This window comes from Barbatula barbatula, assembly GCF_947034865.1.
Source record: "Barbatula barbatula genome assembly, chromosome: 16".
NCBI lineage: Eukaryota > Metazoa > Chordata > Actinopteri > Cypriniformes > Nemacheilidae > Barbatula > Barbatula barbatula.
In genome coordinates this window covers 3,607,917-3,626,106 of record NC_136779.1, presented here as the reverse complement: position 1 = coordinate 3,626,106, position 18,190 = coordinate 3,607,917, and the positions used below count along the sequence as shown (strand labels likewise).

At 38.5% G+C, this 18,190-nt stretch overlaps 1 protein-coding gene across 2 annotated transcripts in view; it reads left to right on the top strand.

Moving 5' to 3' along the window:
• Positions 1-18,190, top strand: part of ttyh2 (tweety family member 2) — a 40,158-nt gene that overhangs the window by 5,710 nt on the left and 16,258 nt on the right. For both annotated transcript variants that reach the window (XM_079476393.1, XM_079476392.1), the window contains exons 2-3: positions 7,568-7,743; positions 17,751-17,862. In XM_079476393.1, coding sequence (XP_079332519.1) covers positions 7,568-7,743; positions 17,751-17,862 — 288 coding nt within the window. The remainder of the gene's footprint in view (positions 1-7,567; positions 7,744-17,750; positions 17,863-18,190) is intronic.

The window sequence follows — 18,190 nt, the reverse complement described above, 5'->3', positions numbered from 1 at the left end:
AGTTTAGTTCAGAACTTCATTGAAAGCCATTTAGGTTGAATCCTGTTTTGCATACTTCTGCCTAATACAGAAATTCAAGGTCACAGGGTCTTTGTTACAGGCTGGTTTCACCTCTAATAACTTCTAACTTGTAAGCACTCTTGGTAAAAAAGTTTAAATGCTGTTACGTTGAAAATGTACTCCAGTGATTCTTAACCAAGATTAAAATATTTGATTTTTTTCAGATTGTAAGAGTTCCCAAACTAGGAATCTAATCCTGCATTGAGGTTAAATATTAATTAATAATATGTATTTCTCAAAGCTTAAATTTTTGTAGTTTTATTGAAGATCAATCTCAATTACGATCACTAATTTTATAACATGCAGCCGCAGAAAAAATAAGGGACAATTTGAAAGTTTATCAGATTTTTCTGAATTTACTATTATTGGGTTTTGTTTAAATCATTTTGGTTCATTTTGTGAACTAATTTCTCTCAAATTTGATTTTCTTTTTTGATTTGCACTTATTTTCATGAAGGCAAAACTGGAGAAACGGGACGAAATAACAGAACCGAGGCTCTGTATTTCTGACCTCAAATACTGAAAAGAAAACAAGTTTATATTCACATTTAAGCAACACAGCAGTCATATTTCTACATGTATTCATGAAAAGTCTTTTTTTTATAGTTTTTATACTGTCAGTCTTCCACATTGCTGTTGGATGACTTTGTCATCTAGATGTCGGATTTTGCAGAAATTCAACAGACACTAGACTGGAATGGCCACAATACATCTCGAAATGCTGATTAAATGAAAATTTGGAATGGTCTCTTAAATTTTCCGTGGCTGTTTATATTACAAATGTTGTTTATGGGGTGAGGGGTGCTGAATATACGTTTGGGAACCTACTGTAGATGTTTTCTCAAACTTGTATATCACTTACTCGGACAAGCTGATCATGTAAACTGAAACACTGTACAAATATCCTTTCGTTGAATGTCGGTTTACATTCTTGCATATAGCTGCCTTTCTAGAATTTCCGGAAATGAGGCTACTTGCACTTGTAATGTTCTGTCTGGGCCTGCAGTAAGAATCTCAAACTCCAGTGTTTGTCTCTGTGTAGAGATTTCCCCTCGGGCAGTAAACAGTATTTGACTTTGCTCGGTTTGTTTCTCAAAGCTTAAAGGTTTTATCTGTGGCGGCTCATTCACGTCTAGTTTTATAACAAGCCTATTTGTGGGAAATGTGTTGTTGGGGCTCAAAGTGTTGTTTTTCCAGGCCTCTAGCCAACAATGCAAAGGTTGATCTGTATGTCAATGACCCCGGGGGAAGTATTGTGTATTGTGGAGGTACAAGCAAATAAGCCAAAGAACGGCACCGAGCTGTTTACTGTATCGCTGAACTGTTTGTATTGAACAGCGAAACATTTTTGTGCAAAATCTGAACTACTTGTGCTGCACAAAATCGTTTTGTCGCTGGATTTTTCTTGTATTGGTTTCCAAACAGACAACTAAGTGAGATGCATTTTAGTTTTTTCTGGCCATCATAAGTCCACAAAAACAAGTTTAACTCTTGATGTGAATTTAAGTAACTTCATTTATAAGGCTTTAGAAACTTTTAACACATCGCAAAGCGTAAGCGCAAGTTTACTGATTTCCAGAATTGTATGTATATTGACTTGTTCTGATCTTCAATGTACTAATGTTTTAGCTATGACAAATTTCGGGATAACATGAAGCATTTACACCTAAAAATAGAAGCTTATTCTATGGAGTTAATGTAAACAAGTATTACCTTTATATTTTCGGAACCGTTAGTGTTCTTGCCAATTCAAAACTTGCAGATGCATTGCTAGGATATTGTGGTTTATTGTCTGGGAGATGATATGCAGTTGATAAGACTTTTCTTGAGCATTACCAAAGATGATCCAGGTGTTTCGTTAATGATCTTTGATAATGGCTGAAGTCGTGATATTGCTGTCCTCTCTACAATATAAGTCCAATGGATAAATGCACTCGTTTATTATCTGTCTGGCAGTCCTCCAATGACCCCCTCATAAAGTCACAGTGTAAGGTAATATGTCTGTGTGGCGAGCAGGGCGGGACGAGAGCCGTGAGGGAACGGCGCGAGGCCGGTGACGCGAGTGTACCGGTCTCGCATCTATCACGGAGGCGCTCCAGAGGAGCGACAAGAGGGAATGGGAAGAGAGGAGCGACAAGAGGGAATGGGAAGAGAGGACCAGGCCCGGACTTTGTTGTGTTTTAGAGTGTTTGTGCATTTTACTTTCGGTTTATTTGTTTTATTAAAAGTCTGTTTTACCTTCAACGGTTCCAGCCTCCTTCCTTACGATCGGAAAGGAGGCCATCGCCCCGCACTTCAGAAAGGCCCATCTCTTAGGACCAACTGACCCATATTCAACTGCTGTTCACATTGAACCCTTCTCCACTTCAGCCTTCACGCGTTATCACTCGCATCACCGGCCTTGCACCGTTCCCTCACGGCTCTCGTCCCGCCCTGCTCGACACAGTCTGTAGCACAAAACATAATGTTTTGGTAAAGTATGTTCAAATTTGTATCTCCGAATATGAACAATAGAAACGTTTACCTCAGCAATTGCCAGTAAGTCTCCATTCAGGAGTCTTGCAAGACCGAGAATTCTAAACGTATATACAGTACAAATGCCCCTCTCATCGCATGCTGAATACATAATATGAAGTTTAATTTAAGCCTTAAAGAACCAATTAAAACTGCTTGAGTAAAAAATTAAGCTTAGCACTTAGACAGCAGTGTTTTGTGACAGACATGCACATGGTTGCGGCCAGATGATGCCATTTCTTTTGTCCTTTTCCTTGGAGACTTCAGCGCCACTCCTTTACCCATAATCCTCAGTTTGACCCTCTTTTATCCCCATCTAGTATCCCGACCGTCTTTTCTCTTTCACACCCTCTTCCCCAACTCTGCCTCCTCTTAGCCCACCTCTTCACTCTGCTTTATTCTATCTGACCATCCGTCTGTCTTCTTCTTACACAAGTTGTAATGCGCATCGATAAGTCTCGAGCTCCGCAGGGGTCAACATGAAATGCATTATTCACAATAATATGCATTGTTAAGTTTGGATTTTGAAAATGTGATTGTAATAGGCCTGGGAAATAATTATGGACATTAAGGATGCACGATAAATCATCGGCCATATCTGTATCGGCCGATAAATGGTAATTTTTAATGTTATCTATACCTGACTATAATTTAGTCCCACATATTATAGCAGATTGATCCTAAATCATTTCCTCTGGTTTAACTTCTTCAGCCGCACGCTGCTCACAGATAAAATGCTGTACAGTACTGTCCTTCTGTCGTGATCATTCACTTACTGCTTTTAGCAAAACATGATGTATGTAGATACTATATGAATGGGTAGAAATTTACTGGTAGACAGGTGTGGGAAACCTGCGGCTCAGACCTGTGGACACGGGTGTCAACAGCAGCTAATTGTAAACCAGCCCTCCATTGTTTCTCTCACTGTAGTCTACAGCTAGCGCTGCACGATTCTTGCTCAAATGTGTATCACGAATCCTGATCTCAATTCGCATGGATATGTATTTATTGCACTCAAGTAAAAAACCGCACATTCAGTTACTGGACTTTTATCACTAATTTTGTTGTTCAATATGTGCTTAAAAATGGTATTGTAATTTCGTAATAGATAGATATATAATAGTAATATATCGTCTTTGTGTGTATGTGTGCATGCAACTGGGAGTTACAAATTGCCCTTATTGTAATCTTTCAAAACGACAAAACGAAACTTCCGTCACTAGTAAAAAAAGTCTGTCAATGACGGTGAATTTTCGGTTGGCGTGACCTCTGAGCCCTATCTGTAGCTGTGTTTTCTAAGGATGCGGTATACGGAGGATCCTCAACTTGGAATTAAATGAGTCGTCCTTCGGCAGGGGAAACTGGAAGTACCACATTTGATTTATTCAAATAAGACGTTGGCCGACACGAAGATTTGGGAGTTCTCTCTAGCAACGAAGGATACACATCATGTGTGTCTTACCTACTTTTATGAAATGATGACACTGAGACCTCCAGAAGACGCAGCCTTCCGAAACGAGACACAGCTTGTTTGTGTGATAGAATAAAAAGGATTATGTATGGGTTGAAAGGACTTCGTAGAGATGAGAGAGTGTAAATAAATAATCTTTTTTTGCCAGCATAGAGCATAATACAGGTGTATCATTGGGTTGATGCTCATCCTATGTGTGAGTTTACTTCATTTTTTGATATAACCCTTTTATGAAAATTGCCATTTCTATTTCTATGACAATTCATTATAATTATTCCATCACTTTGTTGAACGTTTGTGGCACAGAGAACATTGTCAGGACTGCAGCAGAATTGTTGTTGTTTGTGTTTTTGGAGCAGATTCTACATTTATTCTGAAACAATTCATTATATTCACAATGGCCTCAGTTCTTGTGGTTTTAAATCAATCCTTTCTCCCTGCCTCTCTCTATCTCAATACATTGAACCATCTGCTTATAGTTATAGTAGTGTTAATCGAGTCCTGACACGATGAGGAAAATATGCATGTGTTATAGATGTCACAAAAAAAAGCACACGTCTTTCTCGGAGACAACATACTAAATGAAAATGTACAAACCAGAAGTGATAACACCCAGCAAGGGGAGGAGAGATGGCTCTTCATAGAACATTAAACGAAGTTATTATATTTTAATTTTCATGTGCCCATATGGACCATTATGGATGCACCAATAAATGCATCTTTAAAAATGCTTAAGAGAGATCTCACATGGGCATTTAAACTTATAAAATCTAAGCATACTGATGTGAAATTACTGTCTCTGGCCACCTCGAATCTCTTCTTTGTTACACAGAAAGAGTCCCCTGTAATTCAGGCAAATCACAGGACTTGACATGGGTAATTCCAGCCACGTAGTCACATGCTGTCTCATTTGTCCCAGGACTTAACTACAAGAGCAAAGCTAACCTGGTGGTTGCCATAGCGATGTTTGTTTTTTTGTCAGGGTTTATTTTCTGTCGATTTTGGCCAAAAGCATGAAACATGATGACCGTCTTTATCTCCATGTTTCGACACCAACTGCCTCGCTCCTTGAGCTTATAGGCATCACCCAAAACGCACACAAGCACACACAGATGCCTCCCTACACCACACACCCTCTCACAGCATTTCCAAGTACCCCATCCCCACTTATGTTACCCCCCTGTGGCAGTATCTCTCCCCTCCTCCCCCCACTTCCTCATTACTGTATCTTCATCCCCTCTTTGTCCTTCACAAAAGACTTCTGTGGGAAATCTCCATCCTCCGAAGTGGAGGAAGGGGTTCAGAGAAAGACTTCTGTTTTTAGAAAATTTAACTGAAATATTAGATATTTGATCAGAGCATTTAATTTCATAGTTGTATGCAACTGTTAGTAGGTCAACAACTGATATGTGTTTTTCAAAAGCCAATGTTGATTTTATTAACCAGACGGGTGTGTGTCCTATATTAAATGAAGGTGGATACAGTAAGTGTACTTGTAGAGTTACACCGGGTGCGATGCGACAAGTCAAAAGACATTAGAACCCATTATAATTTAACATTTTGTCCTCAATGGATGCGGCGGGAACGACACAACAAACCCATTAAGAACAAGCAGGTTGTCATGTCGCAATTTATGAGCTTTGATAATTGTATTTATTTATTTATTATGTTGCTACATAATGTGCGTTAATTAAAAAAAATTTTTTTACTTCTAAACTTTCTTTTCGTTTACAGCTGAGGTTACATTTCCAATTTCGAATAATAAGGCAGATATTCTATTTGATTTAAATCAACTTAAATATTGTAATAACAACATTATGAAAATATTAATAGTCATGCATACTATAGATATTTTAGTATTCACATTTCAGATATTAAAGTTTTTATTGTAGTTTTATTAATATTTTGGTTTAATAAGAAAGTTTAGTTTTTAAATAATATTTAGGCAGATATCATTGCAGTATTTTTATCCTAATTCTTGTCGCTTTGGACAAAAATGTCAGCTGAATGCCTTAATGTGAATGTAATGAGATTGCATTTCGTTACTTAAAAATGTATTCATATTTTTAGTTTTACTACCTTGATATGTTCCAAATTATTTCTATTGCACGGAGTAAATCTACAAAGCAGAAATTAAGAATTGATGAATTGCTCAATATAACCATCCAACTTTTCTTTACATGCACAATGCCATAATATTAGCTGTTCTGCTCTCTAAATATTGGTGTTAGGATTGTATAGTAAATCTACTAAAAAAGCGAATTACGGCTTGACACTGAGATGACACAAAAAAAAGTCATTATGGTTTGAAACATTTTCTCTTGTTGCAGATGAATGTTTCCTATGGAATTGTGGTTAAGCCGACTGACTCATTTGTCTCAAAGTTAATAGATGGCACTGAAACAGATGGCTCGGTATGGCCCACCACCCACAGGATGAAGTATATAGGATGTAGATTGTAAGAGACACACACAGTAAACAGTGAAAGTGATGTGTTGTAAGAAGTAGCTTCAGAGACTGAGCTGCCTTCTTTAGCTGCCCTACTTTCTGCATCCCCTTCTGAGCAAAGAGCATGATGGGATATGGCATGCTGTGTGTGTGTGTGTGTGTCTTTTGTTTTATAATTGTCCTATCATGCATTTTATGGTTCTTAAGGATTTTCTTTAAGAAGATTTCCGGTTTCCTTTAACACATGCCCATCATTACAACAGCATTACAGCAGAACTCTTTAAATCTCACTTAATCTGTGGAGACTGTCTATACTGTTGTATGCACGTATATCCACTTGGCTTTGAGTGGACCGGACTGCCTAAACCTATACTGACATATATGAGAGAGAGAGAGAGAGAGAGAGAGAGATTCAATTTAGTACTAGCAAACTGTCTGACTGACAGACGGCTTTGGTATTTAATGGATGCGAGGTCAAACATATGTTGGGATAAATTAGACATTGTATGTGTTGCATCATTGTGCATTGCGTAAATTAAGCTTATAGGCATGCACTGTGTGTAATGCCCTTAGTGAATGCATGGATTTGTTTGAAAATTATATTTGAGTTTAGCAGTACAAGTCTCCATTTATCTTCCCCTGCTTCACAAAAAGACGCATGCATTAAAAATCTGGTCATCGAACTAATGGTGTGTGTGTAAAACTAAACCTTGGCAGAGCTACACAATACCTAGTGTCCCAATTAAAGGCCGAGGTACTAAAATAGCTCGGGATGTATCAACTGGAACCCTGTAAAGTTATGACCGTGTTGAAACCGGAAAGGTCCTCTTCCTTATCAGTGTAATGTTCTCTCTCTACTCTGGAAAACATCTCCGGGGTCACCACCTCATTCGGCTGCTACAAGATGCTTATGTGAAGTCACAGATGATACAGAATGACATGTCGCTACAAGCTAAATGTTATGGCTACGCCTGTTTGCATTAAATGTGTTCCAATTGTATTCTCTATCCCTTTGTTTCAAAAGTAAGGTAAATTGATAACTAGGAACTATCTGTCTCTTGTCTTTTTTTTCAGTCTCTCATCTTCCTGGGTTGTGTAGCGGCGGCCGGTCTTGGCGTAAACTTGCTGTGCCTGGCGATATACCTGAGCTGTCTGTGCTGCTGTCGAAAAGATGAGGAGGAAGAAGAAAGTAAGAAGTCCAATTCTTGCTGTGTCACATGGGCAGCAGTTGGTGCCGGGCTCATCTGCTGGTACGTACACCTGCTGTTCTCAAGCTGGGAGGATAAACCGGCTCTGCAGGCAGTTAAGCATTTATATGTAATAATGTATGAGAGATCTTTTTTGGGGGGGGTTATGTATTTCAAGCCGTCCCTGGCAGGAATTAAAAACTGGCGTCCTTTCAGTTCATGAGAACTGAATTAAATTGGCCACAGTTCTGTTGAAACTCAACATAATTACATAACAAAATACTTTTTGCAGACTTAAAACATCAAAAATTACAGTATTCATTTGTTTGCTCACTTAAAGGTCCAGTTTGGGAAATTTAGTGGCACCTAGCAGTGAGGTTACGAATTGCAACCAATGGCTCAGTCCACCACTCACCCCTCCCTTACAAAGCCCTACAATAGCTGACATTTTTTGCTTCTTTGCCAAAGGAGATAACATATAATACGAAGCGCACTCTGTAGAGCAGTATGTCCTTTAAGGGCTACTGAAGAAACACGTCAAACTCCATGCAAGGATAGCTCATTCTAAGGTAATAAAAACATGACGCTTCATTACGTAAGGTCTTTATACACATCTGAAAACATAGTTTCTGTCAACAGATCCTCCATAATATCACGAATTACATTTACTTTGGATTAAGTTTAAATTCAGAAACCTTTCTTGAATCAGGAATTGGAGCTTTAGCTTTGTTGTCATCTGTCACAGTCATGTTGAATGAGTGATGGGGAAGAAAGCATGTCATCAACATGGCAAAAACAAGAAAAAATCCCCATCAGCAAATTAGCTCATCACTTCTAGCTGTCAAACCTTCACCCCTGTTCTATTTTCCATTCGCTGTCTTCAGAAATCAAACTGTACAATCTCGTTCCTGTGATGCAGACAAGTTTACGAAGACATGCCAGTGAACAAATAAACTGCAAAAAAATAGACCTTAAAAGATGACACAGAATGCTCCTCGGACTCTTTGTAAGTCGCTTTGGATAAAAGCGTCTGCTAAATGACTAAATGTAAATGAGATTATATTTGATGTGAAAAAGCACAATTTCACAGCATCAAATTGTTCCTCACATCATCATGAGGAATCACATGGTTGGCCATATTTTTATTGAGAGTTCAAGAGTGCATGTAAACAGTCAGAGCTTGAATCTTCCTTTTTAATGTAAAACATAAAATATTTTATCGTCTTTACTTTCATTATAGAATTATAGAAACTAACATTGCACTGCATTTCTCTGTCAAACACACAAACTTTTATTTCCTCTGTTTCTTTGAGGTTGTATGGTCTTGGCTGTCAAGTTTATTTTTCCGCTCAACAAACACTATGGTTCATTGGGGTGCTTCGGGTAACCGTGCTTGGTCGCAGAGAGCGGTCTGCATTCCTGTGACTGGCGATAGAAACGCTCCAGTTTTGTTCTGTCTATCAGTTCTGAATGAGAGGAGGGGTTGTGGGAACACTCGCAGTCTGACTAGTTTCTTGAACTTAAACAAGGGGCATGAATAACTCTGGGCGTCCCGGGACGAACCTTTGACCTTTTGAGATGAGCGAGAGACTAACATTCTCTACCTCCTTGGACCATTAAGAGTTTGAGGCATTCACTTTTAAAACAACTAGCCCTTGAAATGGCTCAAGTTCTTGTTGCTTAATGAATGACTTTGGAGTCTTTTAAAATGCAGATTTGTTTTCGAGGTGAACATTCACAAAGTGCTTCAGCATTTTAGAGTAATAAAATCTTATTATATGACACATTTTCTGTGTGATTTATATAGTCCTGATAGATGTTGCCTTTTATTGGTCTACTTGGTAGTTCGTAGCACCAGGAATATATTTGATTTTACTCTCCGCTCCAGTACTATATAAGCTGTTACTTCATCACTACACTTTTTAAAACGCAGAAGAAGTGCTGAGCCCTAAAGTGCTCAATTGAATCCGTGTGTGTTGTGTATGAGTGTGTGTGTGTGCATCCTATGAATGGCATTATGTCATTAGGAAACCACTTTCTCTTAATCCCATGACACTCATCTGTCTTTATATTGAGTTAGCGTCAGGGCTGTCTGTTTTCTGAAGCCTTATGTGGTTAAACAGGGCCCACTGTTGGGTCACATGCGGAAGCATTGTATGAGTTTAACATCGGGAATTTTGAATGTAACATCTCAAGTATTTCACTGTATAAATGTCATTCTCATTAGCTAAAACCTTAATCTCAGTATTTTCGTGATACCTTGATACGTTTTATATTACAGAGGTCATATGCCACGTCTAAAACAATTATTATCGTTCGATTTAGATGTTACGTATTGTGTATATACACACTTTAAGGTTCATAACTTCGTATTTTCCACATACCGTGCATGTTTGTATCTCCTCTTTGCCCTGCCTCTCTGAAACACGCCGATTTTTCTACAAAGCTGGTCACTCTGAAAACCGAGGTGTGCTATGATTTGCCAGTATACTATTGCGTAGTGATTGGTGGAGTACTGCAAGCGTGTGACGGAAATATAACGCCTCTTGGCATATTTGGAACATCAGGTTCCAAAGCAATTGTACTGACTTTGTGTTTAAAAGGCGAGGCACAAGGCGTTTCAGGCAGGTCTGGGTGAGCATCTTTTGTTCCAACCCTTTAATTTTTGCAATTTTACGTGTCTAATACATGCATGGGCAACTTCTAACACAAGAGACAGAAAAACCTGTACTCGCGACATATGACCCCTTTAATTTAATTATTAATTATTTTTTTCAATTATTGCTGTATGTTTCGGATGCTTGTTGCAGCCCTAGTTCTTCACATTAAACAGACATTAATGATTCTATATACAGACAAACGTAATACAAACTTAAAGGTCGGGTAACAAGCTATTTCATGCATTCAGACTTCTAACACTGTTTAACTTGCTGGCAAAACAAGTTGAACGTATGTATTTATGTGTTTGATACACTCCGCCAGGGTCCGTATAGGTTTCGGAAAGTTTTTTCCGAACATGGATTCCCATTTTGTAATAAGGGTTCTTTGTCCCTTATTGGACAACTCTCCCAGAAAAGCACGCTCACACGTCAACCAGCCATCGTGAGCGAGCACGCCCATCAATGCCGCTTCGCTCGGCTCACAGATATTTAGTTGTGTTGGTTTGCTCAATGCTTTTCCATGATGAATGTTATATAAACGGTGGATATAATGCTGGATTTGGAGATCGTTTGGAACTGATAGATGGTGCGGTCCCATCGCTAAAAGATGCCGGACATGAACCGCACACGGTAAGTCAAACGAAGCCATACGTCTGTGTTTTGTTGGCAAGTGTCGCATACGTTCATAATGTAAAAACAAGACAGGATAATGCGATTGATGTATTGTGTGCACATGCTGTAGTTCCACCCCCGCACATCTCCAGCAGCTCGTCTTTTTTCTGGAAATAACTTTACAGCTGTATCTCTCTTTTATAAATTTGATCAAACTAAATATTCTTCGAAGATACGAAGTATACAATACCTACTGTATAGGTACTCAACTTTAAAGAAGTGTAGTTTCTTATATTTATCTTAAGTTGCATATAATAATGCATGAAAATTATTTTTTCTGCTTTTCACTTGCCATGAGCACCACAGTGTCCATTAACGGATAAAGCTGCTTACATGCTTATGATATTCTGAGAAACTACACTTTTTGGACTTTAAATATGGCAGATTTGTTGACGTAACGCAGCAAACGGGGCTAAAGCAGTTAATGTGTATGTCTATGGGGTTATGCAGAAATTTACACCACTTTTTTTAACAGACACGCTGAAAATAGCTTGGCCTGTATTAATGGCAACACTATGGAGTGGCATTATATTCATGATTTAAACCTGAGGTTAAAATATCCACATAATGCATTTTTACTTAAAAATAAAACTTGTAACTGTGATTTAAAACATTTTATGTGATTAAAACATATGCTCATATGACAATAAAATGGTAGTTCTCACTATATGGTGAGGAAATGCATCATTTTAAGTTTTGTTATACCTCCTGACTGAAGTGTTTGTATTGCCCTGGTCCTGTTAAGAATATAGAAAAATGTAAATGGCTCTATTTGAAACTTCAATAGAATAAATAAACGCTAGACTTAATTTGATTCTCAAATAAGATGGTAACAGTCATCTTTGGACATTTTGATTTAAACAGTCCTTCTATTATTTAACATTTTTCTAAAACTGGCAAACTGCATCAGCAGGGTTCACTTCATCTGCATTAAATGTTCATGTGGTTTCTAGCACATGCCAGAATGCTCAGAAGTCTCGCTGTTAAGATGTTTTTCTGCTAAACCTACTAAGTTTATCCCTAAAGAAATATATTGTGCAGTGAAATAGTTCATTCTTTCATAATATGGTTTGGTATAAAACGTACACTCTTAAAAATAAAAGTGCTTCACGGTACCATAGAAAATCTTTATCTAAATGGTTTCATAAATGATCTTAACATCCGAAGAAACTTTCTCTTTCACAAAAATGTCTTTGTGGCGAAAAGGTTCTTTCGATTATAAAAAAGTAAGAAAGAGATGGTTCTTTAAAGAACCATTCAGTCAGTGATTCTTTATGGAACTTAAATTGGTTTTTCGATTGCAATACTGTGGAAAAACCTTTTAGGCACATTTATTTTGTTAGTGTATAACTCATCTGGTTAAAATGACTTTGTCTCAATGTCAATTTTTGTACAGGTATCTCTGTGAGGGCGCTGGGTCATGCTGAGTAAAATAATGTGGTATGTTGGGGGTCCCGTGTTCCTCCGGTGTGTCCTGATTGGTGACGGAATCTAAAATCAGCCACCGATAAATTGGATTTGGATTGAGCAGCTTGAGATCTGTTTTTCGTGAAATATTTATTTGATTTTAACTTTTTTAACTTGCTACGAAAGGATGGTTATGATGATGATAAACGACACATCTACTAACAGTTTCTGTGTTTGGAATAACCTGGTCTAAATGAGTTCTCTGTCCTGTTCCTGTTTTATTGGTGAATAGGAACTGTGCAATGGCTTATTTGCCGTGGAGTTGTTCCCTTAATGTGCGGCTTGTGTTGTTGTGCTCGCTCTGTGCTCAGATGTAGGGCTTTTTTTACAAGAGTCCCTTAGATCATAAAAAGCTGAACTGCTTTGATTAAAAAAGAAAAAAATAATAATAAATCACCAGTAATGACTCGTCTTGGAGCATTTCAATGGAGGATTTGTTTGAAGTCCCTCCCGAAAATTAAAACTTTGACAGCGTTTACTCATCTCCGTACTGTTACAATTACATTCTTTCCTCTTTAAAACAAAAATGGGTTTTCTGTTTTAAATTACGTGGTAATACTATTCATTTACTCTTCCCCATGCCACTTTGTGTAGGCTATATATTCGAGCCCTGCATGAGCCTTAAATCCAGGCTCTCAGGCCCTTATCAGAATTCTCGGCCCGAGCCTGCATAGAGCCCGGTTTTATAAAAGCCCGATCATTTATAACAACAAGCGAGGAACGTGATTGGGCGAGAAGGCTCAAGCTCGAAAAAATGTAATGGAGGCCGAAACAACCTTTGACCATAGTTTAATTTTCACTTTCAATAACTTCTGATTTCTAGCGAGAAATTCTTATTGTAGTTCTTAAATGTCATTGGTTATTGCAAAGGCTTCGACACTGCAAGCATTTTTTTTTAAAACGCCATTGTCAACTTTCAAGTGTGAACACGGCCTTATGCCTCAATTTGTGTCGAACAGAAACAATACTATATTGAATTACATGGTGGGGTGTAAATGATGACATTTAGATTTTGCATGAATTGTTTTTATTCTAGTATATATTTTTGTTACGCGTGCCGCTGTCACTCATCGTGTGATAAGCGTGTTGTTTCAGACCATCTCGCAGCTGGATGTTTTTTTCTTGTCAGGAAACAAAGATTGTTCTTCTCTGCCACACACACACACACACACACCTGCTATCTCGCATCTGTAAACCATCTGCAGCTTTGTTAGGTGCGTGCCAAGTCTCGATCCCGTCACCCACCGTTCAGGACACCCAGACAGATTGCTAATGACTGACTGTAGATTAGCACTCATTAGCTACTCATTAATTTGTTCCTCATGACTGAAGCAAACATGCTGAGCTAAGAACTGTGTATGAGTTTCATATCCATGATTTGTGTTCTGGTCTTGTCAGAAAACACCCAAAAGTAAGTATGTCATGTGCTATGATCATGATACCTTGAATATGAGTTTCCATTCAAAATGCACCTAAAAACTATGTAACTGTATTGTTTAGTTTGTATGTTTTGTAATTTCAAACTTGATACTGATAGAAAAAGACCAAAACTTACCAGCCATTGATGACTTTTCTGTATTTTGTAACTAAATTAATCCGGAAGTTGTGGCATAGAGTCATGGTATTCATAAGTCATATTCGAATGAATCATGCAGGACCAAGATGGTGTGACAGATGGTTGCAGCTATAGCAAACGAGCCTGCCCATCCCAACCCAAACTTATTTGAGACTTTTGTCATTTTAAAGGCCTGTGGTTAAATTTGGTGAATGAACTGCAAGTCCATCCCCCTCAGGGAGAGAAATGTCTGAGGATGGTGAGAGATGCATCTTCTTCTGAAAGATGCCTCATTTAGTAACGCAGAGTGTTAAAATTAAAGTGAGAAAAGGAGGTGAAAGACATGTCAATTATCGCTCCGTTATAGTTTTAAAGGCAGAGCACACTATATAAAGATCTACTCCTTTCCAGAGTGTGCTTAGCCTGTGAATTAGCCACACCTCCTTATTCTAAAACCCGCCCCTTCAAAAGCATACATGCACACAGAGATGTTTGGAGATGATGGAACAGCAACCACTATTAGCACAAACTCTTTAGTTGTCAAAAACAAATAGCATCTTCAGAACGATGCTCTCGATTTCCTGCCCATCCCTGCCCATCCCTACCCAAACTTATTTGAGACTTTTGTCATTTTAAAGGCCTGTGGTTAAATTTGGTGAATGAACTGCAAGTCCATCCCCCTCAGGGAGAGAAATGTCTGAGGATGGTGAGAGATGCATCTTCTTCTGAAAGATGCCTCATTTAGTAACGCAGAGTGTTAAAATTAAAGTGAGAAAAGGAGGTGAAAGACATGTCAATTATCGCTCCGTTATAGTTTTAAAGGCAGAGCACACTATATAAAGATCTACTCCTTTCCAGAGTGTGCTTAGCCTGTGAATTAGCCACACCTCCTTATTCTAAAACCCGCCCCTTCAAAAGCATAAATGCACACAGAGATGTTTGGAGATGATGGAACAGCAACCACTATTAGCACGAACTCTTTAGTTGTCAAAAACAAATAGCATCTTCAGAACGATGCTCTCGATTTCCTGCCCATCCCTGCCCATCCCTACCCAAACTTATTTGAGACTTTTGTCATTTTAAAGGCCTGTGGTTAAATTTGGTGAATGAACTGCAAGTCCATCCCCCTCAGGGAGAGAAATGTCTGAGGATGGTGAGAGATGCATCTTCTTCTGAAAGATGCCTCATTTAGTAACGCAGAGTGTTAAAATTAAAGTGAGAAAAGGAGGTGAAAGACATGTCAATTATCGCTCCGTTATAGTTTTAAAGGCAGAGCACACTATATAAAGATCTACTCCTTTCCAGAGTGTGCTTAGCCTGTGAATTAGCCACACCTCCTTATTCTAAAACCCGCCCCTTCAAAAGCATAAATGCACACAGAGATGTTTGGAGATGATGGAACAGCAACCACTATTAGCACGAACTCTTTAGTTGTCAAAAACAAATAGCATCTTCAGAACGATGCTCTCGATTTCCTGCTCGCGGAATATTACTAAAATAATGGGCCGGACGTTCTGATTGGATACATCAAGTGTCTAATGGTGGTCAAAGACTTGTGCTGTAAAAGAAACGGGAGATACTTCAGTACATTTATTTCATTAAGATCTGGCAGATATTAGAAACATTTTATGTTACTTGACATTCTATCTCCATTGCTCTCTCCAGTTGATAACAAGACGGTCACATATTTTTAGCTATTATTTATGTGCCTGGTATTTTCAGACGTAGTTTTTGAGGCCAGAGCAAAACTTTTTTGGCACTCTTTATGACCATGTAGAGGTAAAAGAGCTGTGGTCATTGTGGAAGCATTAGCACTTTGATTCTATTTTGAAGACTCAACGTTGTTGTTCTAGCTGTTCTCAGTCGGCTGCATCTCAGTCGGTAGACCAATGTAGAGGTTATGGGTTGGATTTTTAGAGAAACATAAATATCCACAATTTTGGGAAATGGGCCTTTTTTCCACGATGCACTTTTTAAAACAGAGCGGAAGAGTGATGCATTTTAGCTAGAGAGAGTTCTTTTAATGAGAATTATCTCTTCGTGTCATCTTAATAAAATCCTCTGGTCGAGACCACACACATTGTCCTGTGCCATCCGTGTACCATCAACAAAGCAGCGTGAGACAGCCCATTGCTGCAAAGTATTACTTACGTTTTTGTCTAAGTGTGTGCATGCTTATGTTTACCAACTACAGACAAAAGCAGACACCCCCTGCAGGTTCTTCTTCGTTCGCACCGTTAGCATCATCCACAATCCATCACTGTTCTTCAACCCAAAGTCAACATTATGTAAAATACAAAGGAGAACCAACTTTAAAGGCCATTTTGTTTCAACAATGCAATGCAGGATATGACATCAGCACCTTAAAACCACTTTCGGGGCTGTGTTTTAGAAATGGAAGCAGCACAAATGACCTCTCAGGACCTCTGGGGGCTAATGAGCCAAATACCGAGAGTGATGATGGACTGACATCATCTTTTCTATACAGGACCCTTCCGGTTCCCACTGGTGATAAGACTGCTGGTTGGGGTGGAGGATGGAATTCTCACACAATACAAATCTCAAGCTTGTCACTGTTGACCATGCCAAAGATTTACGCGGTCATTAATTTGACTCTTTGATATTGCAGATGGCTTGGCAATGTCATGTTTGGCACTGAATCTCCATTCAGGGACAGTTGTCTGATTTGGCCAGCTGTTAACTAGATGTCTGAGCGTGAATTAAGGTTCGAAGAGAGTTTGGAAACATTATGCGTTATATGTTCTGTTGTAAAATATAGGATCTGAATGTGCAGTTCTGAAAAACCGAATTGCTTTTTTGAAATGACCCAGAAAGAAACCAACAACACCACCGCAATGATGTCATGTCATCTAGCCCCAACACCTATGTCAGATCAATTAAAATGTTGTTCATTTGCTTGCAGGGTACACACATTTGACAAACAAAAGTTTTGTATTTGTTATTTACAAAATGTTGACATTTGCTGTTGTTTCCATCAGTGTTGGATGAAAGAAATGTCAACGAATTAAATAACTGAATATTTTAAAATATATAGAATACATATTTAATATATTAAAATATGTAAATAAAAACATATTAATTACTGCTACATATATAAATGTATTTTTGTTATAGTTGCATTTCAGAATTAAATTTGGCATCTTGATCATAACTTGATTGTCTCTTATCGTGGTTGTATGCTTTGCTGGCACAAGGCACCATCTTGTTTGTCATTTCCTCAACCCTTATGTTATTTCTGTGTGGGGAACGTTACCCTCTGGCTCGGCACGGCTTCTGCTGAATATTTAAGACCTACATGTGCCCCGCATGCACCACCCATCCAACCACGCTGCCTTTATTTTCCTAGCTATTTCCCTTCAGAGTTATATATGGCCCTCCTTTAATTTAAAACAATATCTAGCTGTGCTCAAGAAACATTTTCTGAAATGACGTTCTCTCAGCGACTGTGACTTTAGAGATCTTTATATGGTGAATTATAGAACAAACTGGATTCAGAATGGATTGGTGTGTTTACCATTCACTGTGTTTTTACTTGAAGACACTTTTACATCGAAGCATTTAATGACTTGAAGGACATTTTTAAATGCATGAAGTACAATAAATGTAAAGTTTATAACACTTTTTTTTAAGAGCGTACAGCTGTGCGGGAACTCTGTGTTAAACTAATTGTAACTTTTCACCTTGTGACTTTGCAGTATTGCTGTGGGAGTGGGTTTCTATGGAAACAGCGAAGCCAATGATGGGGTGTACCAGTTGACCTATTCCCTATACAACGCCAATCACACGTTGGCAGGAGTAGACAGCTTGGTAAGTACAAATATATCCACCTTGATCAGACTATAAATAACAACATTTCAGACAGATTTTTACTCTCTGTCAAATGAATAATCGGAGTTTTCTCTCAAGATAAGACTGTAAGTAGATTCAGTCTGTTGTTTCGTCTCGCTGGCTTCTCCAACCCAAATTTACACCCCGAAAGTGATCTGATCGTTTGTTCGCAGCCCTGCAAATATTTCTGTACTTTTTCACAACCAAACATCAACCAGATGGTACGTGTGTCCCTGTAGCCCTGTTGTAAAAACCTGCAAATGCCGGTTAGGTAGGTTTTGAAGAATGGTAGCTGGTTTGTGCTGGT